The 20,460-nt window shown below is 38.9% G+C and overlaps 1 protein-coding gene across 1 annotated transcript in view; it reads right to left on the reverse strand.

Moving 5' to 3' along the window:
- LOC150084389 (platelet-activating factor acetylhydrolase-like) overlaps window positions 1–20,460 on the reverse strand; it is a 171,032-nt gene that overhangs the window by 65,081 nt on the left and 85,491 nt on the right. The window contains exon 2 of the mRNA XM_090376026.1: window positions 2,234–2,348. Within this exon, the coding sequence (XP_090232152.1) occupies window positions 2,234–2,348 (115 nt within the window). The remainder of the gene's footprint in view (window positions 1–2,233; window positions 2,349–20,460) is intronic.

A 20,460-nucleotide genomic window follows, 5' to 3' on the forward strand; every position in this document is an offset into this window, starting at 1 on the left:
AGCTGTGGCACCCACGCCACATGGAGGAATGCCACTCCTCTGTGTTATCAGGCAATACTAGGTGGTAGCTGACTCTCATCAACTGGCGCAATACCACCACTTTGCTTATTGGAGGCTTGAAGTGGTGGAACCCATGTTTAGTCTCCAGAGCTAAGTTCCGGTCAACCCTTCCCCATCTCTTCCATCATGCGGTATGACTGATGACTTTTGAGGTTATGACGGACATCATGGCGAGATCCAATCTTCCTTACATTTCGAGGATAAAGCTTTAAAACGGTGTTCACAGGCTGGCCACTAGTTAGTACACCGGACCGAACCTATTGGTAACTCTTTAGGAAGATTCCGGATCAGCTAGTGTATAATCTTGATACCTCTACTCTGCCAGATAGTGATTGGAGGGAGTACGAGTAGTGTGTATGCAGGGGGCATTGTCGAGGCCACATTATGTCAAGAATCTGGGTATATTTTTACCATGTGTATGCCATATCCAAAAATTTCATTACATCATACAGCATGTCCCCCCCCACTCTTTCTTACTATTGAATACTACTGCTTCAACTACTGCTCATCTCGCTTGCCCAAATTATTCACTGTATGACTTCTTTAGCCTCAAAGGTGGAACTTGTGCATATATCCGTTCCGATATTCCCTGTCAGGGACTTGGTAATTTGGAATCTCCTCTTTTCGATCTTCTCTGGCTTAAAACCTCTCTACCTCATTCTGTCAAATTCATCTGTTGTCTCTACCGTTTTCTCAACTCCACTATTCACTTGAAGCTATTTGACTTCCTCTTTTTGCAACTTGACTTCGTCCAGTCCAACTTTCCTAACAGTGAGGTAATTTTCCTTGGTGATTTCAATGTTCACAACTCCAGCTGGCTTCCGTTTTCTAGTCACACTGACCCAGCTGGTCGAGATGCTGAGGCTTTTGCAATTACTAATGACCTTGCACAGATTGTTCATTTACCTACAAGAATACCGGACAATCCTAACCATACAGCAACACACTTGATATTTTTCTCACAAACAACCCTTCTAAGTATACAGTCGAAGTGAGTGGTCCTTTAGGCCCCTCAGATCAGAACTTGCAATTGTTTCTTCTCCAATGGAGCCTTTATCTCATGGCTGTTCCCAACCTCATATTGTTTGGCATTACATGAATGCAAAATGGGATGACCTGCGAGATTTCTTTTCTTCTTTTCCTTTTTCGGATTACTGTTTAAAAACTTCTGATGTCAATGTTTGCTCAGACCGTGTCAATGAAATTATTCTTGTAGGAATGGAATCCTTTATTCCACATTCCACTTTAAAATATTGTCCTTTATCTAAACCTTGGTTTTCCAAAAAATGTGGTAAATCTGTACAAGAGAAGAACGTTGCATATCGTAATTGGCTTGTTTCCAATTCTTCAGTTTCATTTTCTGCCTACACCAAAGCTCGCAAAAATTGTAAAGCAGTTATTAACCAGTCCAAACTAGATTTTGAACAGGCTAAAAGTAGAAAACTTGCTTGTTGCCCTAATGGTAGCCGAGCATTTTGGTCTCTTGCCAAAGCTATTGGCAGCAACTTTTGCCCATCTCTGCTCCCACCTCTGTCAAAACCAGATGGTTCTGTTGTCACTTCAGCCAAGGATAAAGCTGATCTACTAGCGTCCCACTTTTCTTCCAACTCATGTATTAATGATCTTGGTAAAACACCTCCCACCATTCCCAGTATATTCCATTTAATGCCTCCTGTGGTCTTCCACCAAAAGGATGTCAGAAGGATTTTGACGAATCTTGATGCTAAGAAAGCTCCAGGTCCTGATGGTATTTCTCCACTTGTTCTCAAAACCTGTGCTCCTGAACTTACTCCTGTTCTTTGCCGCCTTTTTTCACTTTTTATTCCAAAGGTGTTTTTCCTTCTTCTTGGAAATTTGCTCATATCCAGCCAGTTCTTAAAAAGGGTGACAAATCCCTCCCATCCAATTATCGTCCCATTGCAATTACTTCTACTCTTTCTAAAGTAATGGAGAAATCAATTAACCGCCAAGTGAACAACTGTTCACTCTGTACAAATTGCAAGGAAGGTTGATTGTTGGAACCAACTTCCATCTATTGTTGTGGAAGTGGGTATTCTGAATAAATTCAAAGTTGAACCAGATCTTAGAGGGGATAGATGGGTAAGGTGTGTAGTTTTTTTTTTTTTTTTTGGTTATTCTGTACATTGTTCGTATGGATTGGCCAGTATCTTACCTAATAACATGGAATGCAGTTTCCGTAGGAATGGAGGCCAGACCCCTAAGTATTTTGCATATCCATCTATATAACATTTGTGAGGAATCCATAGCGGCCACTGAGCATCTCGTTCCTGAAAAGAGAAAAATATAAAAATGTCCTTATATATATACATTTTTTATTGCTGTATACTAAAATGCTTGGAAGGTTTTCATCCATTTCTTTTTCATCTAAAAGCAGTCAGATATATAACAAATAGTTAGTGTTTGATTTGTTTATTTTTGCATTTATATTAACTCATTTAAATACATATACTCTTCTATTCAGAGTAACCTGTGCATTTCAAGACATTAGATGATTTTAGTCTAAAGGTGAAATTAACTTTACAAGCTGCTATACAAATTGGGGAAGTGTGGCGTTAAGAGTTACTGCTTTGAATATATAGGTGGTTGAGTGACAGATGACAGAGAGTGGTTGGTTATTAATGGGCACTGTTCTTCTTGGACTAATGTTATTAGCAGAGCCACCCAAGGTTCGGTGCTGGTCTAGTTGTTGTTTTCTATATTCATTAATGATACTGATGGAGGCATATGAGGCCAAATGTTTAAGCCTGCAGATGATACAAAGGTTGGCAGGGTGATTAATGACAGTAATCAGAGTATACTACTGCAACAAGATCTAGACAAATTAGTAAGATGGACTGAGAACTGGAAACTGAAATTATCAACAAATGAAACAAAAACAAAACAACAAAAAAGGAAACTGAAGTTATCAACAAATGCAAAGTAGACCTGGGGGTAATTGTGTAGTCAGATATGATATTCTATAGGACAAACGTCCTTTCTATTAGAATGTATGGAACATCCATAATAAACTAGATACCCATGAACAGCTATGGCTCTCACAATTTGTTGAAATCTTTTAAAATCTTATGCTTAGTAGAGTCTTGATGAGTTAAAATTAATGTGCCATTTTTCATGGGCCAGCAAATGCAATCATGTCAAACAGATTCCAGTAAGAATCAAGCCAGTATCTTTATCACTAATTGAACAGCACAGCATTTTATGTACAGAAAAACTAGCAATGCTGCTCAAAGTTCTCTTTTTCTGGCATCTACTAAGAATATACATAAAACAATGTGTAGAACATCCATACTAAACTAGATATCCTTGAGTGGCTGCTTCTCTCACAATTTGTTGAAATCTTATGCTTAGCAGACTTGTGGCGTGGAAGAAGTGAAGTCTATTGCCAGTATTAAAATTGCTGGATACAATGCTCTATCAGGAGAAAAATGGACCAAGAAAGATGTGGTAATGTTCATTAAAACACAACTCTGCTGTCAAACTACATTTCCAGCTATCTGCATGATTATAACCAGAATCATATTATTAAGTACACTGGTGTGCAAAATTTAAGGACCAGTCAGATTTTCACCTGTAGCTTCTCATAGGAGTGGCCTGGATATGGGAAAAGCATATCAAAGGAACCTCGTGAGGTACAGAAATGATGAAGGAAACAACACTGACACAACAACGGAAACAAAACGGCACAGAGGGACTTTATTCAAAAATGGCAACATAGCATTGGCTGCCATGATACAGATGCATCACTGCCAAAGATAGAACAAAGGGAAGGAGGTGGTCCTCAGTAGGAGATATGGCCACCCCCTAATGTCGATGCAGGCTTTGCACAGCCTGTCCATACTTAGAACAATGTTGTTGATAAGTTCTTGCAATAACATCGTCCATTCCTCTGTCAGCGCCATCTTCAGCTGGTGAACATTTTCTGGTGGGTGTGGATGTGCCACTAGGCGTCTCCTCAGAGCGTCCCATATGTGTTCGATGGGATTTAGATCGAGGGAACGGGCAGGCCAATCCATACGAACAATGTCCTCACTTTCAAAAGCATATCAACAGCTGCAGTGAGATGGGCGTGGCGTTATCATTCATAAACATGAACTCGGGGCCAATGGCACATCGGAGCAGATGCACATGGGGAAGGATTACCTCAGTACTGTAAAATAAAATAAAATAAATTTTCTGTTTATACTCCGGCACAACAACCAAGTCAGTAGAGTTTACAATAAATCATCAATACAAATATTTATCGTATTTAGTAGTCACAGGCTTGAACCCCGGTCTACTCAAGGAACGCGTGCTATGCACTCTCGCTCCTGACCACTGGGCTATGTCAGGCCTAACCAGTGCACGCTACTGTTCTGGAGTTGTGTACATCCATCCAACATAGCGCCTCCCCAGATGAGAACACCTCGACTGCCATATCGATCCCTTTCAGTGATGTTTGCAGAGTGATACTCTGTGCCGACCTCTCGCCAGATTAGCTGACGTCCAGAATCACTGCTGAGACTGAATCTACTCTGATCAGTAAAGAGTACCTTAAGTAAAGATTTTGTTGTTTTAACTTTTAGAAATAGTGTTGGTCCTTTAGTTTTGCACACCAGTGTAATATTTTTGAGTAGGTGTAAACATGGTATCAGTTCTGTGACTATGAATTTCAACTGAGAGTTGGGGTCATCACAGCCTACTAGAGTACAGATTGTGGTGTGAAATCATGTGGCAAGGTAGCAATAATAGGCACCACTTGAAAGGCTCATATGGGCTAAGGAATATTGAGCCAATACATTTTCAGTGTTTACAACTTACAATTAAAAAAAGGATGCTCTTTTCCAAATTCGGAAAACTTTTCTAGATCTGATAAAGAAAAGAAAATGCTAATACATGAAGCATTTTTTTTTATTTAAATGAAAAAAATTCATTTCAATTTATGAAGTTGCTAATTGGTAAACTTTCACTATCTCATGATATTTCCACTTACATTGTAAACTTTGCAGAGAACGAGAGAGAATATACATTCAGAACTTACAGTGATTTCAGCAAAATAAGATTTATTCAAACCCCGGGGGCTCACATCTGGTGAGTATGGGCTTGGCACACCCAGGGTCCTGGGCTGGATATCATCATTCTTCTCTTTCTTGGTGATTCCCTTCTACTTTTCTCGCTCTCTTTCTCAGGGTAATTCGGGATTTTTTTTTTTTTTTTTTTTGGCTGGTGCAGCATAAGCCTCAAGCTTCCTTGCACCATATAGCTAATAATAATAATAAATATAGCTCATAATTGAAGATATAATGTAAACACGTTATATCTTAAATTATGTTACATAATTTCAAAATTATATAACGTCATTCAGAATAATATAAATAATAACATAAATATTACATAAGGTAATAAGATAATTCTCATTATAAAATTTCCAAAGAAATTTAAAGATAAATATTAAACTAATGATTTTTTTAAATTTTCCCCATGTCCATGAATTTAGAGTTACCTGTATCGACTAATCCAACATAAGTAGATAGATGCTATTCTTTCTGTTCATTCCATGTGACGCTTCTTTTTTCCCAAATTCTGTTATACGTGGTGAAATTTCCTCCATTTATTGTTGGATATGCATTAGCGGTGAGTTTCGACCACTTAACAATTATTAACTTACTTGTATCACAGAGTAGTAAGATCTGTATTCTGTATCACTGAGTAGTAAGATCTTACTACTCTGTGATACAAAATACAGATCTTACTACTTCTTCGGAAACGAAATACACTCACGTAAGGTTTTCTGCAATTAGAATTACATCCAGGTACACAGCACTTATATAAACTCTAAAAGGAAGGGGATGAATATGATTGGTCCACTTCACATCGATGGTTCGACTGTTGATGATCCTGCTCAGATAGCAAACAAACTGAATGAGTATTTTGCATCTACATTCACACGTGAGGAATTATTACAATTTGAAAATGGAAGAAGGTTATCAAATTGTAGCAGTGTGCTTAATGATTTTGTAATAACTGAGAGCAAAGTGGAGGAGAAATTGTTGAAGTTAAACATAAGAAAGGCACCTGGGGTGGATGGGATCTATCCAGTTATTTTAAAGGAGGCGGCAAAGCAACTAAGCAAACCCTTAGCCATAATTATGAGAGCATCCTTGGACTCAGGGGAGGTTCCCACGGACTGGAGATGTGCAAATGTGTCCCCAATTCACAAAGGTGGATCGAAGGGTGACACGAGTAATTACAGACCAGTTAGTTTAACTTCTGTTCCGGGTAAAATAATGGAGTCGCTGGTTAAAGATGCATTGCAGGATCATCTAGACAAGACTGCAGCAATAATTCAAACACAGCATGGGTTTGTTAAGGGAAAGTCTTGTCTGACAAATTTGATTGGTTATTATGATGTGGTCACAAAGGAACTGGATGCAAAAAATAATTTTGATATCATATACTTGGATTTCAGGAAAGCTTTTGACACTGTTGCGCATGGAAGACTACTGTACAAATTGGAGCAGAATGGTATTAAGGGTAAGTTGCTACAATGGATAAAAGGATGGTTAAGTGGGAGAAGACAGAGGGTGGTAATCAATGGGTGCTGCTCTTCGTGGACTAATGTTATTAGTGGAGTCCCACAGGGTTCGGTGTTGGGTCCACTGTTGTTTTGTGTATTTATCAATGATATTGATGAAGGTATATCAGGCTTAATGTCGAAGTTTGCAAATGACACAAAGGTTGGCAGGGTTGTTAATGACAGTAATGGCAGTGTGCTACTGCAACAGGATCTAGATAATTTGGGCAGATGGGCTAAGAAGTGGCAACTGAAATTCAACCTTGACAAATGCAAAGTACTGCATATGGGTAGAAGTAACCCCAGAGAAACGTACCAACTGTGTGGTACTACACTTAAGGTGGTAGAAAATGAAAAAGACCTGGGAGTAATTGTGCAGTCAGATATGAAGTTTTCTGAGCAGTGCAGACAGGCTGCTAGGGCGGGTCATGGGGTTTTGTCAATGATATATAGGAATTTTGCTAGCAGGGAAAAGGAGGTGATTGTCCCTCTGTATAAGGCAATGGTCAGGCCACGCCTTGAGTACTGCGTACAGGTCTGGAGGCCTCATTTTAGGAAGGATGTAGATTTGCTTGAGCGTGTACAGAGAAGAGCAACACGATTGGTGAGGGGAATGAAGGGATTCTCTTACCAAGAGAGGCTTAAGTTCTGCAAATTGCAGTGGCTGGAGACTAGGTACCTGCGCGGTGATCTGATTGAGGTCTATAAGGCCTTGAATGGGTTGAGCACGCTGAATTCTGATGTGACCCTTCCACTTGTTCAGATTACCAACCTACGGGGACATAAGTTCAAATTAAGAAAGGACAGATGTAGAATAGATGTGCGGAAATTTGCCTTTAGCCAGCGGGTGGTTAATTGCTGGAACAAACTTCCATCTGTCGTTGTAGAAGTTCATAGGTTAAATAAATTTAAGGAGGAACTGGACAGGCATTTGGAGGGAATGGTGTGATTTTTTTTTTTTTTTTTTTTTGGCTGATGCTGCATAAGCTCCTACACTTGCTTTCTTGCATCATGTGCCACTACTACTACTACTACTACTACTACTACTACTACTTCAACACTGTGATTTTTTTTATGTGAAAACTTCTTTGGCGGCACATATTAAATTTTTTGGACTGAAGTAAAACCGATTGGTAACGAAAATGCGAGACGGAAAACTTACATCACTCCCTGGTTTAGCTGATTCCGCTAGGCCTCGCTTATACTACCGAGTCACTAACATTGAATCGGTAGAGTAAATAGCAGGCGAGGGCATAAAAGGTTATATCGTTCATAACTTCTGTTCTAGTTATTATTGTTATTATTATCATTAGCCATATGGTGCAAGGAAGCTTGAGGTTTATGCTGCACCAGCCAAAAAAAAATTTCTGAATTACCCCCAGAGAGAGAGAAGTAGAAGGGAATCACCAAGAAAAAGAAGTAGGATGATACTTGTTCGATTTTAAAATTTTAAACGGTTTTGATTTTCTTTCGTCGTCTATCGAATTGTAAAAATACCAAATCTAATTTCAAGTGTTGAAAAAGGGCCATTTAGACTCTTTACAATCTCAAGTGTACCGTTCCTATTTTAGCTATCACAAACTATTGTCAATAATTCACCTATTGAAGATGTACAGTATTGTACATCTTCAGTCAAATTAACATTAGCATTAATTGAGACATATGATGCAAGAAAGCAAGCTTATATAGCATCAACCATAAAAAAAAAACCTTCCCATTCCATCCATCTGTTCCCACCAAATGTTTGTCTAATTTTATTTAAATTTATTTAAGCTATCAACTTAACCACAGGGGCTCACATCTGGTGAGTATGGGCTTGGCAAACCCAGGGTCCTGAGCTGGATATCATCATTCTTCTCTTTCTTGGTGATGCCTTTCTACTTCTCTCTCTCTCTCTCTCTCTCTCTCTCTCACTCACAGGGGGTAACTCGGGATTTTTTTTTTTTTTTTTTGGCTGGTGCAGCATAAGCCTCAGGCTTCCTTGTACCATATGGCTAATAATAATAATAATAATAATAATAATAAAATAACTTCCGCAACAACAGACAGAAGGCTGTTCCAGCAATCAACTACCCGCTGGCTAAAGGCAAACTTCTGCACATCTATTCTACAACTGTCTTCCCTCAATTTGAATCTGTGCCCCCTCAGGTTCTTAATCTTAACAAGCGGAAGTGTCCCATCAGCATTGAGCCTGCTCAAACCATTCAAGGCCTTATACACCTCAATCAAATCATTTTGCAGGTGCCTAAATTCCAGATGCTGCAACTTGCAGAATTTAAGCCTCTCTTGGTCAGAACACCCCTTTGTTCCTCTCACCAATCTTGTTACCATTCTCTCTGTACTTGTTCTAGCAACTATACATCCTTCCTAAAATGAGACCTCCAGACCTATACGCAGTACTCAAGGTGTGACCTGACCATTGCCTTATACAAGTGAATAATCACCTCCTTGTCTCTGTAGAAAAATTTCTATCTATCATTGACAAATTCCATGACCTGCTCTGGCAGACCGTCTGCACTGCTCAGAAAATTTCATATCTGACTGCACAATTACCTCCAGGTCTTTTTGGGCTTAAACTGATGGAATTGTGGGAGAAAAATAAATGTTTTAAAATGTTAAACGTGTTCGGATTCTTTTCATTCCTAAAATCCTTTAACCTCGTTCAAGCCAAGAATGTTTTCACATAAAATAAAACATCTTTCGTGCGTACAGGGTACACGCTGTTTTTTTTTTTTTTTTCTTCTTTTTTTATACTCGCACAAAACAGGTGTTAAACTAGGCTTAACGGCTTAATGCCAAGTATCACGTTCCAATTAAATAAAATCCGGATTCGTATGTACTCTTCCGAATTAAGATGGATTACTGTTAAAACTAACTTAAAGCTTAAATCTCATCGAGAAGCACCATTCAACCATCTACACCAACTTCCTTATCGTTCAATTACGTCAGAAGCGGTGGCACTGTCTTCGCGGCACGGCCTGAACTCTATGGGACTATACGTTCATTCGTTTTACATTTTCATTGTCCATTACAGTGGTCAACTGAGCAGTAACAAGCTTTACTATGATCCGATTTCGTTGCTTTAGTGTGAGCCGTCGAAGTGTCTTACTGTGTAAACAAACGCGGCCCGTCGAGTTATCAAACTGGATGTTTACCAAAAATATATAAATGAAAGCACGGGTACGTTGTAGGGTTTTTTTTAGGAGCATCAGCGATTAAAGCCATATTGCTCCTTGTATATTGTCTGTAAATTGCTTGTTCTGTGAACGATTTTCTGTTTGCTGGACGAAATAAAAAAACCTTTCCGGGATAAAAAAAAAAACAACAACCATGTTACCGTCGCATGAGACCGATTAACTCAGCTACGTTGTGAAACAGGCCCATAAAAGAGGCCTAAAACAGGCCCCGTCATTTCATCGACGAGGCTCGAAGTCAGGTCTTTTTCACACGTGTGGGGGTGGTACGAAATTGACGCCAGTATTGTTCGTTTCACCTTGTCTATACGCATGCATGTACAGCTCTGCATGGTTTATCACAAATACATGGTTTTATTTAAAATAAATAACACAAATAAAAGCAAATGTCACGAAATCACTGAAAATAAGTCTGTTATCGTGTGCGAAGCCCAATCTAAATGTTCTGTGCCACTGACAGTAGGGTTTGGATAGTCCAATAGAAAGACAAAGGAAGAATTTTTTCACCCACATGAAATTTATTTCATGATTATGAAATAACTGTCATAATCGATTGCATCGCATTCACTACCAAATAAATCCAGAAAGCTTCGCAGATAGCTTCATCACGTTTCGCTGGTCAAATGTGAGTTCTAGTATCTTGGTTTGTAGTAGTTATAATCCCAAGTGATGTGCAGTTCGTGCGATCGTCCATACACACAAGTAAATGGATCTGCGAAGATTTCTGGATTTATTTGCCAGTGCCACAACGCAATACGCATTCAATTTTAAAGGGTAGTTATTTCGAGGGTGCAAAAATTCTTCCGAAGAAAACTGCTTATCTTCTACTCAACTCCCACTGTCAGTGATACGCAGGAATATTTAGATTTCACGTCGCACACGATAACACAGGTTGTTGTTATTGTTATTGAAGGTTTTGGCACAAGGGCTACAGCAGCCATATTGTGCCTTTCAATTATGAATGTAATAGTTTCAAGTTTAAGTTCTTAGGGGCGCGTAAACATCCTTATCTTCTTGACAAAAGAGAAAAATTTATCTAGGTTTGCTTCAATTCCAAAGATGTGTTTCACTGTTATAGGCTCCTGTAAACTTCTGTAAGTAGGAATATTTCTAGCCTTTCCTTCTGATAATAGCAGCACTCAAGTAAAATATGTTTTACTGTGAGAACATTATGAAAACGAATACACTATGGAGGGCCTTCGCTGCTGAGAAGGTAAAATTGAGTTGTATGAGAGTGTCCAATGCGTGCTCTTGCAAGAACTACTTCTTTTCTTACTTTCCTGGTGCTGGTGGTCCAGAAGGATGTTGGGGTATTAATTTACATAAGTTTATTGTTGCTGTGTTCTTGCCATATACTTTTCCACTGGGAGTAGTAGGCTTTTTGTATAATGGTTTTGCAGTTAGACAGGAATCGTCGTATCAATTACATTTGAATTTATGGGTTGTTTTCTACCTGATCTGCGTTTTCATTTCCAAGTATTCCACAATGAGCTGGGATCCAGCAGAATACCACTGTATGTTGTTTTCTTGTAACTGAATCGCTTCGGATCTGACTTGTTTTAGAAGGGGACTGTAATTGTGTGTTTCTTTCTGCATTGAGTTGATAGAGTTTAAAGAATCGGTATACATAATATGCTGGGTGCAGGTCTGAGGACCTAGGTGCTTAAAAGAGAGCAATGGCAAAACGTTCTGCAGAGAAATTGATGAACTCTGTTGGTAGAGAAGCAGAAATAGTGAAAGCAGGAAAGACTGCCACAGCACCTATTGTCTTATCTGATTTCAAACCACCAGTGTACTGGGTGGTTACAAAATAAATTTCCCTATTCAGGAGACCCTAGTGTCAAACCGGTTAGAGCTAGCACTGTGAAAATTGGATTTTTTGTCATTTAGGGTATGAGGAAGCGATTTGGAGAAAATTACTTCCAATTTCCGCCACCAGGTGGAAAACAGCGCTGCACATATGTAAAAGTTGTCATTTACTTCAAAACACGCTGCTTACACAAATGACACCCTGTTAGATAAATGCAGAAAGGTCAACGCCACCGTCAATAACCATTATGGCTTTTCCAAAAAAAGAATTAATTTAATTTCCTGTTTATATTCCAGCACGACAACCAAGTCAATAGAGTTTACAATTAATGGTCAATACAAATATTGATCGTATTTAGTAGTCGCGGGCTTGAACCCCGGTCCACTCAAAAAACGCATGCTATGCACTCTCACTCCTGACCACTGGGCTACGTCAGGAGAATGTGCTCTTTTAGTAAAACTGTTCTACCAGAATAATAGTAACGCTAATGCAGCACTACGTGAATATCGGAAACTTAAAATGTCTGCATAAAGGACCTTGGACGTCAGTGGGGCATCGAAAACTAATAAAGAAATTTGAAACGACCGGGGAGTTAGATGTAATTCCAGGCAGGGGACGACCACGTATTAGAATGCAGGTAGTAGAAGTGGTGATTGCAATGGCCTCCAGGTCAGAACGCGAAACACAACCAGTCAGTAGTGGCAGAGGTGTGTCAAGATACATGAACCTTCCTTGGTCTACTGTACGTAAAGTGCTTCGAATAATTTTACGCTGGTTCCCGTACAAGATTCACGTATTGCAAGAACTAAAGCCTTGTGATCAGCAACAACGAATAGATTTGCTCTACGATTTCTGGCTCGTATGGAACTTGACGATACATGGGCTCGAACGATCTTGTGGTCTGATGAAGCACATTTCACTCTTCACGGGGCTGTAAATGCATAAAACTTCCGAATTTGGGGAACTTCTCGTCCATGTGCTGCGCATGAAAGACCACTAAGTGCATACGTTAGAGTATGGTGTGACAGCAGAGTTTATAATCCGACCATTTTTATATGTAGAGTCTACACCTCATGGCCTCGTAAGGTATACGATAACTAGTGCACGGTACTGCGCGTGCTCTTCTAAGAGATCACATTATTCCCGCTCTACAAGAAAGGCAATGTTTGGAGACCGTAGTGTTCATGCAAGATGGTGCCCTTCCCCACGTTGGTTGACAAGTGAAGGAACTGCTCCGTTTAACATTCGGAAATGATCGTATCGTTTCTAGAGACTTTCCGCAGTTCTGGAGAGGCCAGCCCAGCCTGATCTGCAGATCTCAATCCCTGTGATTTCTGGCTATGGGGAACCTGAAAGACAGAGTTTACCGTGGCGGCATACAGACGCTTGTCGATTTGAAAGCAAGCATTAAACAGCATGTAGCCAACTTCCCCAATGAGTTGCTACGCGAAACTGTCGCACGCAGTCCTCTGTTTTCAGAATGTCATCTCAAGTACAAAGAACAATATCTGTAGATTTCTAAGTTCTGATATTAAAATCTAATCCTAAGTTAAGTACAACATTCCATCTCATGTTTACAGTGCCAGTTTCTCCCCTGGTGGCGAACATTTGAATTATTATTATTATTTTTATTTTTTTCCTTCTACAAATCGCTTCACTATACCCTAAATGACATACCCACTGATTTTCACAGAGCTTTCTCTAACCGTTTTGACACTAGGGTCTCCTGAATAGGGAAACTTATTTTATGACCACCCGGTATATCTGATTATACTCAGCTTAACTTTGGATGTGGAAAGCATGAAGTTGTCTTACATTTAAGTTTGCCAAAGAATATTTACCGCACAGATTGAAACAGCTATCACATTTAACCATAATTGTAGCCCATGGAGGATTAGAGAGGAGTATATCTTGAAGATTTTTTCAACCTGTAGATCCCAGTTTGAAGATCTCATGGAGATCTTCATTTATAATGAATCCATTTCATTTTATTCTGTTTATTGAAATGTGGATTATTTTTATAATGAATCCATTTTGGCTGGAAGAGGTACGGCCAAACAGGATGAGTTGGCAGGATTCAAACTTTAAATGCATAGTTTAATAATAAAATTTTCCCTCTGAGATGTAATGGTGGCTTATGAGCGTCTATATATAAACGTCAGAATATGTATAAATGTCGGAGCTGACAGTGAATGCTGTTTTCATAACTCATTCCGGCAATCTTATGCCTTAGTGTCTCCAATTGTTTCTGTATCTTGACACCAGATGCCATCACTCACACTGGCACACATGCTCAGATGCTATAGCATCCATGTATGCCAAATATTTTATGAATGCTTGGGCTGTCAGACTTAAAACTACTAAGGAGTTACATTGTACCTTTGATATTATTATTATTAGCCATATGATAGAAGGAAGCCTGAGGCTTATGCTGCACCAGCCAAAAAAAAAAAAAAAAAATTCCTGAGTTCCCTGAGAGAGAGAGAGAGATCACCAAGAAAGAGAAGAATGATGATATCCAGCTCAGGACCCTGGGTTTGCTAAGCCCATACTCACCAGATGTGAGCCCCTGGGTAAACAAACCCTTAATCATAATTATGAGAGCATCCTTGGACTCAGGAGAAGTCCTCACAGACTGGAGATGTGCAAATGTATCCCCAATTCACAAAGGGGGAATCTAAGGGTGACAAGAGTAATTACAGACCTGTTAGTTTAACTTCTGTTTCAAGAAAAATAATGGAGTCACTGCTTAAAGATGCATTTCAGGATCATCTAGACAAGACTGTAGTAATAATTCAGACACAGCATGGGTTTGTTAAGGGAAAGTCTTGTCTGATAAATTTGATTGGATACTATGATGTGGTTACAAAGGAACTGGATGCAGAAAATAATTTTGATATCATATACTTGGATTTCAGGTAAGCTTTTGACACCGTTGTGCAAAGTTTAGTGTGGGCCCCCTGAAAATATTTGTTTTGGTAAAAATAAAAAATTAACAATACAACGGTAAACGTGTATTTAAAATCTTTATCAATACAATATAAAAGTAAAAATGATATTAGATTTTGTAAATATAAAAATGAAAAATAAATTCTGAAAATTAAACGAAGAAATATATTGATTTACGTAATTTAGAATGGTTTTCATTTAGATTTGACATTGGAAAAATCATTAATTAATTTAAAAACATCCATTTTTTTCAGCTTCTTGCGCTTCTATGCTAAGTAGTACTAGCGCTGATAGATGTTGTCCCATGGTGTTTCTCGAATAATTTTAATTTCTAGAAAGAGCGTTCCGCTGTTGACACACAGCAACCGGAATTGTCAAAAATAATATCAATAAGGAGCATACTTCCGATAAATTAGCACTCATATCGTACTACTGTATTTTACTATGATCAGTTCTGCAAATTCGCGAGTAGTTTTAATTTTTACAATTTCACTTTTTAATGACTTTACGCAGAGTATAATTGCACTGAAAATGATTCTGAAAAGTTACTAAATTTCTTTTGCACCTCTGCGTTTTTTACAATGGAATTTTCTTCCATTTGGATTCATTGAGTTGGAGTAAGAAATGCAAACAAGTCAGAAAATGTATTTAGTCCTTGAAACCTTTTGTGCAGTTCGGTAGTCACTAAGTCAATTACACGATTAAAAAAAATGTTAACTTTAAAGAGCAGTTCTGCATTTTCCAATTGGTAGTCCTCTGCCATTTCATCAAAATGTTTCTTAACAAATTGCCTCCGTTCATTTGCAAATTGACAAGGTATATTCCATTTCTGCGCAATAGATGATGCTTCCTTGACGATATTTTCAAATTAATTTCTTAATTTTCACTTGATTATACGATGTTTCTATGCCCAGTGCCGTGAACATCCATATTCGTTCTTTACAAAATCGTTGATGTTGAATTATTAATTGACAAGATTTTTTCTATCAGTACGGTGGTTAACACAAAATCAAAATTTTCAATATCATCAGTATTTTCAATATTATGAATCAGCTCATATGAAACAGGAACTGCGAAGCAGCCAGGAACGTTTTCGTCATATAAACTGCGGGAGAGAGAGTGCCCGCAGGCCCAACCGCATGGTCCCTCCCGTAATAATCAGAAATATAATAGGTGCGATAGTAATGCTATACTCAATAATAATGACTCCCAATAACTGGACCCCTATCCCCAATAAGTGGCCCCGCTATTTGACTTTGAACCGCACAGTCACAAATCCTTAAAAATTGTCGTGGAAGCAGCAGCTATGTTAATGCCATTTCGCCCCTATTCACTGCAGTTTCGCTTGTGCTGTGCAGCTAGCTAACTTTAACATGCCGTCGTGTGAAAAAAATTATTGTTCATAGACAGTAAATTTTATCATAAACATACCTAAAAAACCTTACATTTTTACTCGATTAAATTTTTTTCTGTTTCGGGCAGAGGGCCCCCTTTCGGTTGTGGGCCCCAATGCAACGCATTGGCATAGTTACGCCACTGGTATTAAGGGCAAGTTGCTATAATGTATAAAAGGATGGTTCAGTGAGAAAAGTCAGAGAGTGGTAATCAATGGACGCTGCTCTTTGTGAAATAATGTTATTAGTGGAGTCCACCAGGGTTTGGTGTCGAAGGCGCCTTCGACATTCTTAATTAAAAGACTTAATGTCGAAGTTTGCAGATGATACAAAGGTTAGCAGAGTTGTTAATGACAGTAATGGCAGTGCGCTACTGCAACAGGATCTAGAAAATTTGGGGTGAGAAGTGGCAACTGAAGTTTAACGTTGACAAATGCAATTGTTGTTGTTATTTTGATTTTTAGGAGCATTAGCAACTAAGGCCATATTTCTCCGGGAATGTGCGGTGATCATTCCCTGACCTTTTCCGCATCCTCCGTATTTGGTGGTGACGGGCTCGAACCCCGGTCTAATCAAGAAGCATGTGCTACGCACTGCTGCTCCTTCCCATCTGGCTACGGAGGCGCGCGACAAATGCAAAGTACTGCATGTGGGTAGAAGTAAAGCCAGAGAAACGTATCAACTGTGTGGTACTACACTAAGGGTGGTAGAAAATGAAAAAAATCTGTGAATAATTGTCCAGTCAGATATGAAATTTTCTGAGCAATGCAGACAGGCTGCCAGAGCGGGTCATGGAGTATTGTCAATGATATACAGGAATTTTGCTAGTAGGAAAAAGGAGGTGATTATCCCTTTGTATAAGGCAATGGTCAGGCTACCCCTTGAGTACTGCGTACAGGTCTGGAAGCCTCATTTTAGGAAGGAAGTAGAGTTGCTTGAGCGAATGCAGAGAATTGCAACAAGATTGGTGAGGGGAACGACAGGGTGGTCTTACCAAGAAAGGCTTAAATTCTGCAAATTGCAGCGTCTGGAGACTAGGCACCTGCGAGGTAATCTGATTGAGGCGTATAAGGCCTTGAGGGGTTGAGGAGGCTCAATTCTGACGGGATTTTTCCTCCTGCTCACTTTACGAACCTGAGGGGGGCATAAATTGAAATAGAGGAACGACAGTTAAAGAATAGATGTGCGGAAATTTGCCTTTAGCCAGTGGGTAGGTGATTGCTAGAACAAACTTCCATCTGTTGTTGTGGAAGTTGATAGCTTAAATAAATTCAAGGAAGAACTGGACAAACGTTTAGAGGGAATGGATGTATGAAATGTTTTTTTTTTTTTTTTTTGCTGACACTACATAAGCTTTTTTTCTTGCACCACATGCCTCGAATACTACTACTATATGGTGTCGAAACTGCCATATCGTCAGGTCCACCACCGCGTAGAGGAAGTTCGGACCGTTAGTATAGATTGGTCGTTAAAGAGCACGGGAGACCCGTTCGTAAATATCGCAGTGAGGATCCTACTATATTTCTTGTTTGTCTGCGCGAGTAGCACAGTGGTATCGTCACCGTCCGCCCCACAACGGGTGGAAAAGGCTCAAATTCGAATCCCGTCGATGACGCGAGGAACTTTAATGGGCTTTTTTTCACTCCGTGGCTGAGTTAGTCGGTCTCAGGCATAGATAGCAAGGTTTTTCCCCCCAGAAAACTGGGGATTTTCGTCCAGCAAAACAGGCAAATCAACCATAGAACATACGCAATTAACAAACATAAGGCACAGCACGGCAGATGAATTTAATTATTCGGGTGGCCTAAATATAATAGTTTTTTATTTTTATTTTTCTTGTTTCACTGTTCCTTTTTCTTGTTTCACTATTCCTCGCAGACTGCATTATACAATTTAAAAAAAAAAAAAAAAAAAAAAAAAATGGTATTTTCTTCTACCAGGGATCGAACGGGAAGCCTTTACGAAACGGAATGCTCGTTTCGTAACAAAATAATTTTAGAATTTTATTAAAGAGTGTTTGTTATTAAATAAATTACCTAATTTATTTGATATTTTATCCCATGAGTGAGACAAACCCAAACGATATACCACAGAGCACCAGTCTGTTCCGAGTCCTGTTCCATATACCAATACAATCCATGATTAAATCTATGAAGTACAGGCACACTAATAAGAATTAGACTAAAACCATTTACGGGTACAGTATGAAATTTCAAATACAGTACAGTATATCGTAATGGTACACTCCAAAATATAATGCATTTGCTTCTGACAAAAAGTTATTTACTTAACGTTCTGAAATCAATCTAAAAATTACATGAAATATTTTGTAAGCACTTATCGCAGGTTGTTTTCGACAAGTTTTGAGATTAATTTTAAATAAGAAAAAAAGCGTTAACACATATTTTGGAAAATTAAAGAATGATCTCTCGGGTAAGACCGGATTTCTTTAGGAGCAGCAGTGTATTTCTTCAGGAATCCAAAGACAACAATTAAGTTGGTTAAGGGTCCTTGCGATCTCTTTTTTAAAAATGTGCTCCCGGGGTCCCGGACTGCCTAAATCCAGCATTGCTCGCGACTGTACAAAAGAACCGGAGAGCAACGTGCAGTCTTCAGTCCGCCAGTTGGGCAGCCTGATATATTGTATGTCATACTTATACAAACCTAACCGTAGAGTTTGGCGAGTCGATGGCAAGATATATAAATCAGCAAATAACATAGTTCTATATAATTTAGCTTCATACAAGGCTCCGAATTGATCAGAGCACTATAATAGCGCCAGATGGGGGAAACCCCTGGTCCAGTCAGACAGCTAACACACTTTACATTTATAATAGCGCCATTCCGGTTTCATACGCATTGGTAATATTATGATTGGTAATGACATTTGATTTAAAAAATAAGATATTTTATAAGCGAGCTTTGCGTTTCGAAAAATTTTCCCATTCGAGACCTGAATTCTTATTGATTTAAGATTCCCTTTTTGACATTGGCTTTTACCAAGAGTTAATAAAATACGATGCAATTAACAGCTCTTTTATTCATATACAGAAACGATCCTAGCAACCATTTGTCATCCAAAGTTACAGATGGTTAGGTGTGTGTTAAGCGCCATAGCAACTAAGGTTATGAGGCGTCACTATGTAAAGTCAGTAAACCGTTTATTCTATGGTCGATGTGCTTATTTTCTGGATGAAAACTCCCTAGTTTCCGTGAATAAAAACTCATGAAAACCTCGCCTGAGACTGACTAACTCAGCCACGTTGTAAAAAAAGTCCATAAAATTTTTCTTGCGTCATTGAAGAGATTCGAACCCAGGCGTTTTCCACGAGGTGTGGGAAGGATGGCTATATCCACTTTGCTACCTGCGAGGGTCTTAGACCAACTATTAGTAACGATGCAAACCATGTAATCTCCATCTCCCCTCCAAATTCCCCCCCATCTTGTCCTTTCTGTACACATTGTACTTTTCTTGTTCAAACTATGTATCCGTTATCACTGAGTGACACCATGTCTTCAATATCCTATATCTGAATTTGATAATTTGATCAGTACTTCAAATTCACCAAATTGGTTTATAATTATTTATTTATTTACAATTTCTTTCAAATTTATTTAGTGTGCATGCACTAAATAAATATTCATTTATATTGTGCATTGCATGCACAATGAATATAACTTTATTCATTGTGCATGCACACTAAATAAATTTATATTAAATGTACATGCACCTTTACTTACTCTTAGTTACCCTGTAAGACACAAAGTCTTACAAGTTAACTTAAATATCAATATATTAAAGAAAGAATGCTAGGTAGAGTGATATTGTAAACCTTACAAGAAAACACTTAAAGTCACAAATATTTAAGATAGTGAGTCTCATGTTAATGGAATCAAATTAAGTGGAGGCTATAGTTAATGTAAGAGTGAATATACCGTGAAAATAAACATTAGAAAGAGATAAAGAATCAGCGCCCACTACCTGAAAGAGCAGTGGGTGGTCAATTGATAGAATGGCAAGGGACGGAATGCTCCAGAGGTTACAATAGGGGTACCAGGTGTAAGAGTTTTTGGTTACTGCACACAGAGACGGGGTGGTCATTTTATAATAAGGCAAGACGAATCAGAGAAGGGCAACAAGATTAGTGAATGGAACAAAGGGTTGCTCTTACGAAGAAAGGCTTATGTTTTGCAAATTACAGAGCCTGGAGACTAGGCATCGGCGAGGTGATCTGATAGAGGTGTATAAGGCTTTGAATGGCTTGAGCATGCTCAATGCCGATGGGATTCTTCCTCTTGCTCAGAATAATCACCTGAGAGGGCATAAATTCAAATTGAGGAAGGACGGATGTCGGATAGATGTGCGGAAATTTGCCTTTAGCCAGCGGGCAGTTGGTTTGTGGAATAGACTCCCATCGCTTGTTGTTGAAGTTGATAGCCTAAAGAAATTTAAGGCTCAGCTGGACAGGTATTTCGAACGAA

The sequence above is a fragment of the Mastigoproctus giganteus genome, chromosome 6, assembly GCF_048544385.1.
Source record: "Mastigoproctus giganteus isolate SK-2022 chromosome 6, ASM4854438v1, whole genome shotgun sequence".
NCBI classification, from domain to species: Eukaryota; Metazoa; Arthropoda; class Arachnida; order Uropygi; family Thelyphonidae; genus Mastigoproctus; species Mastigoproctus giganteus.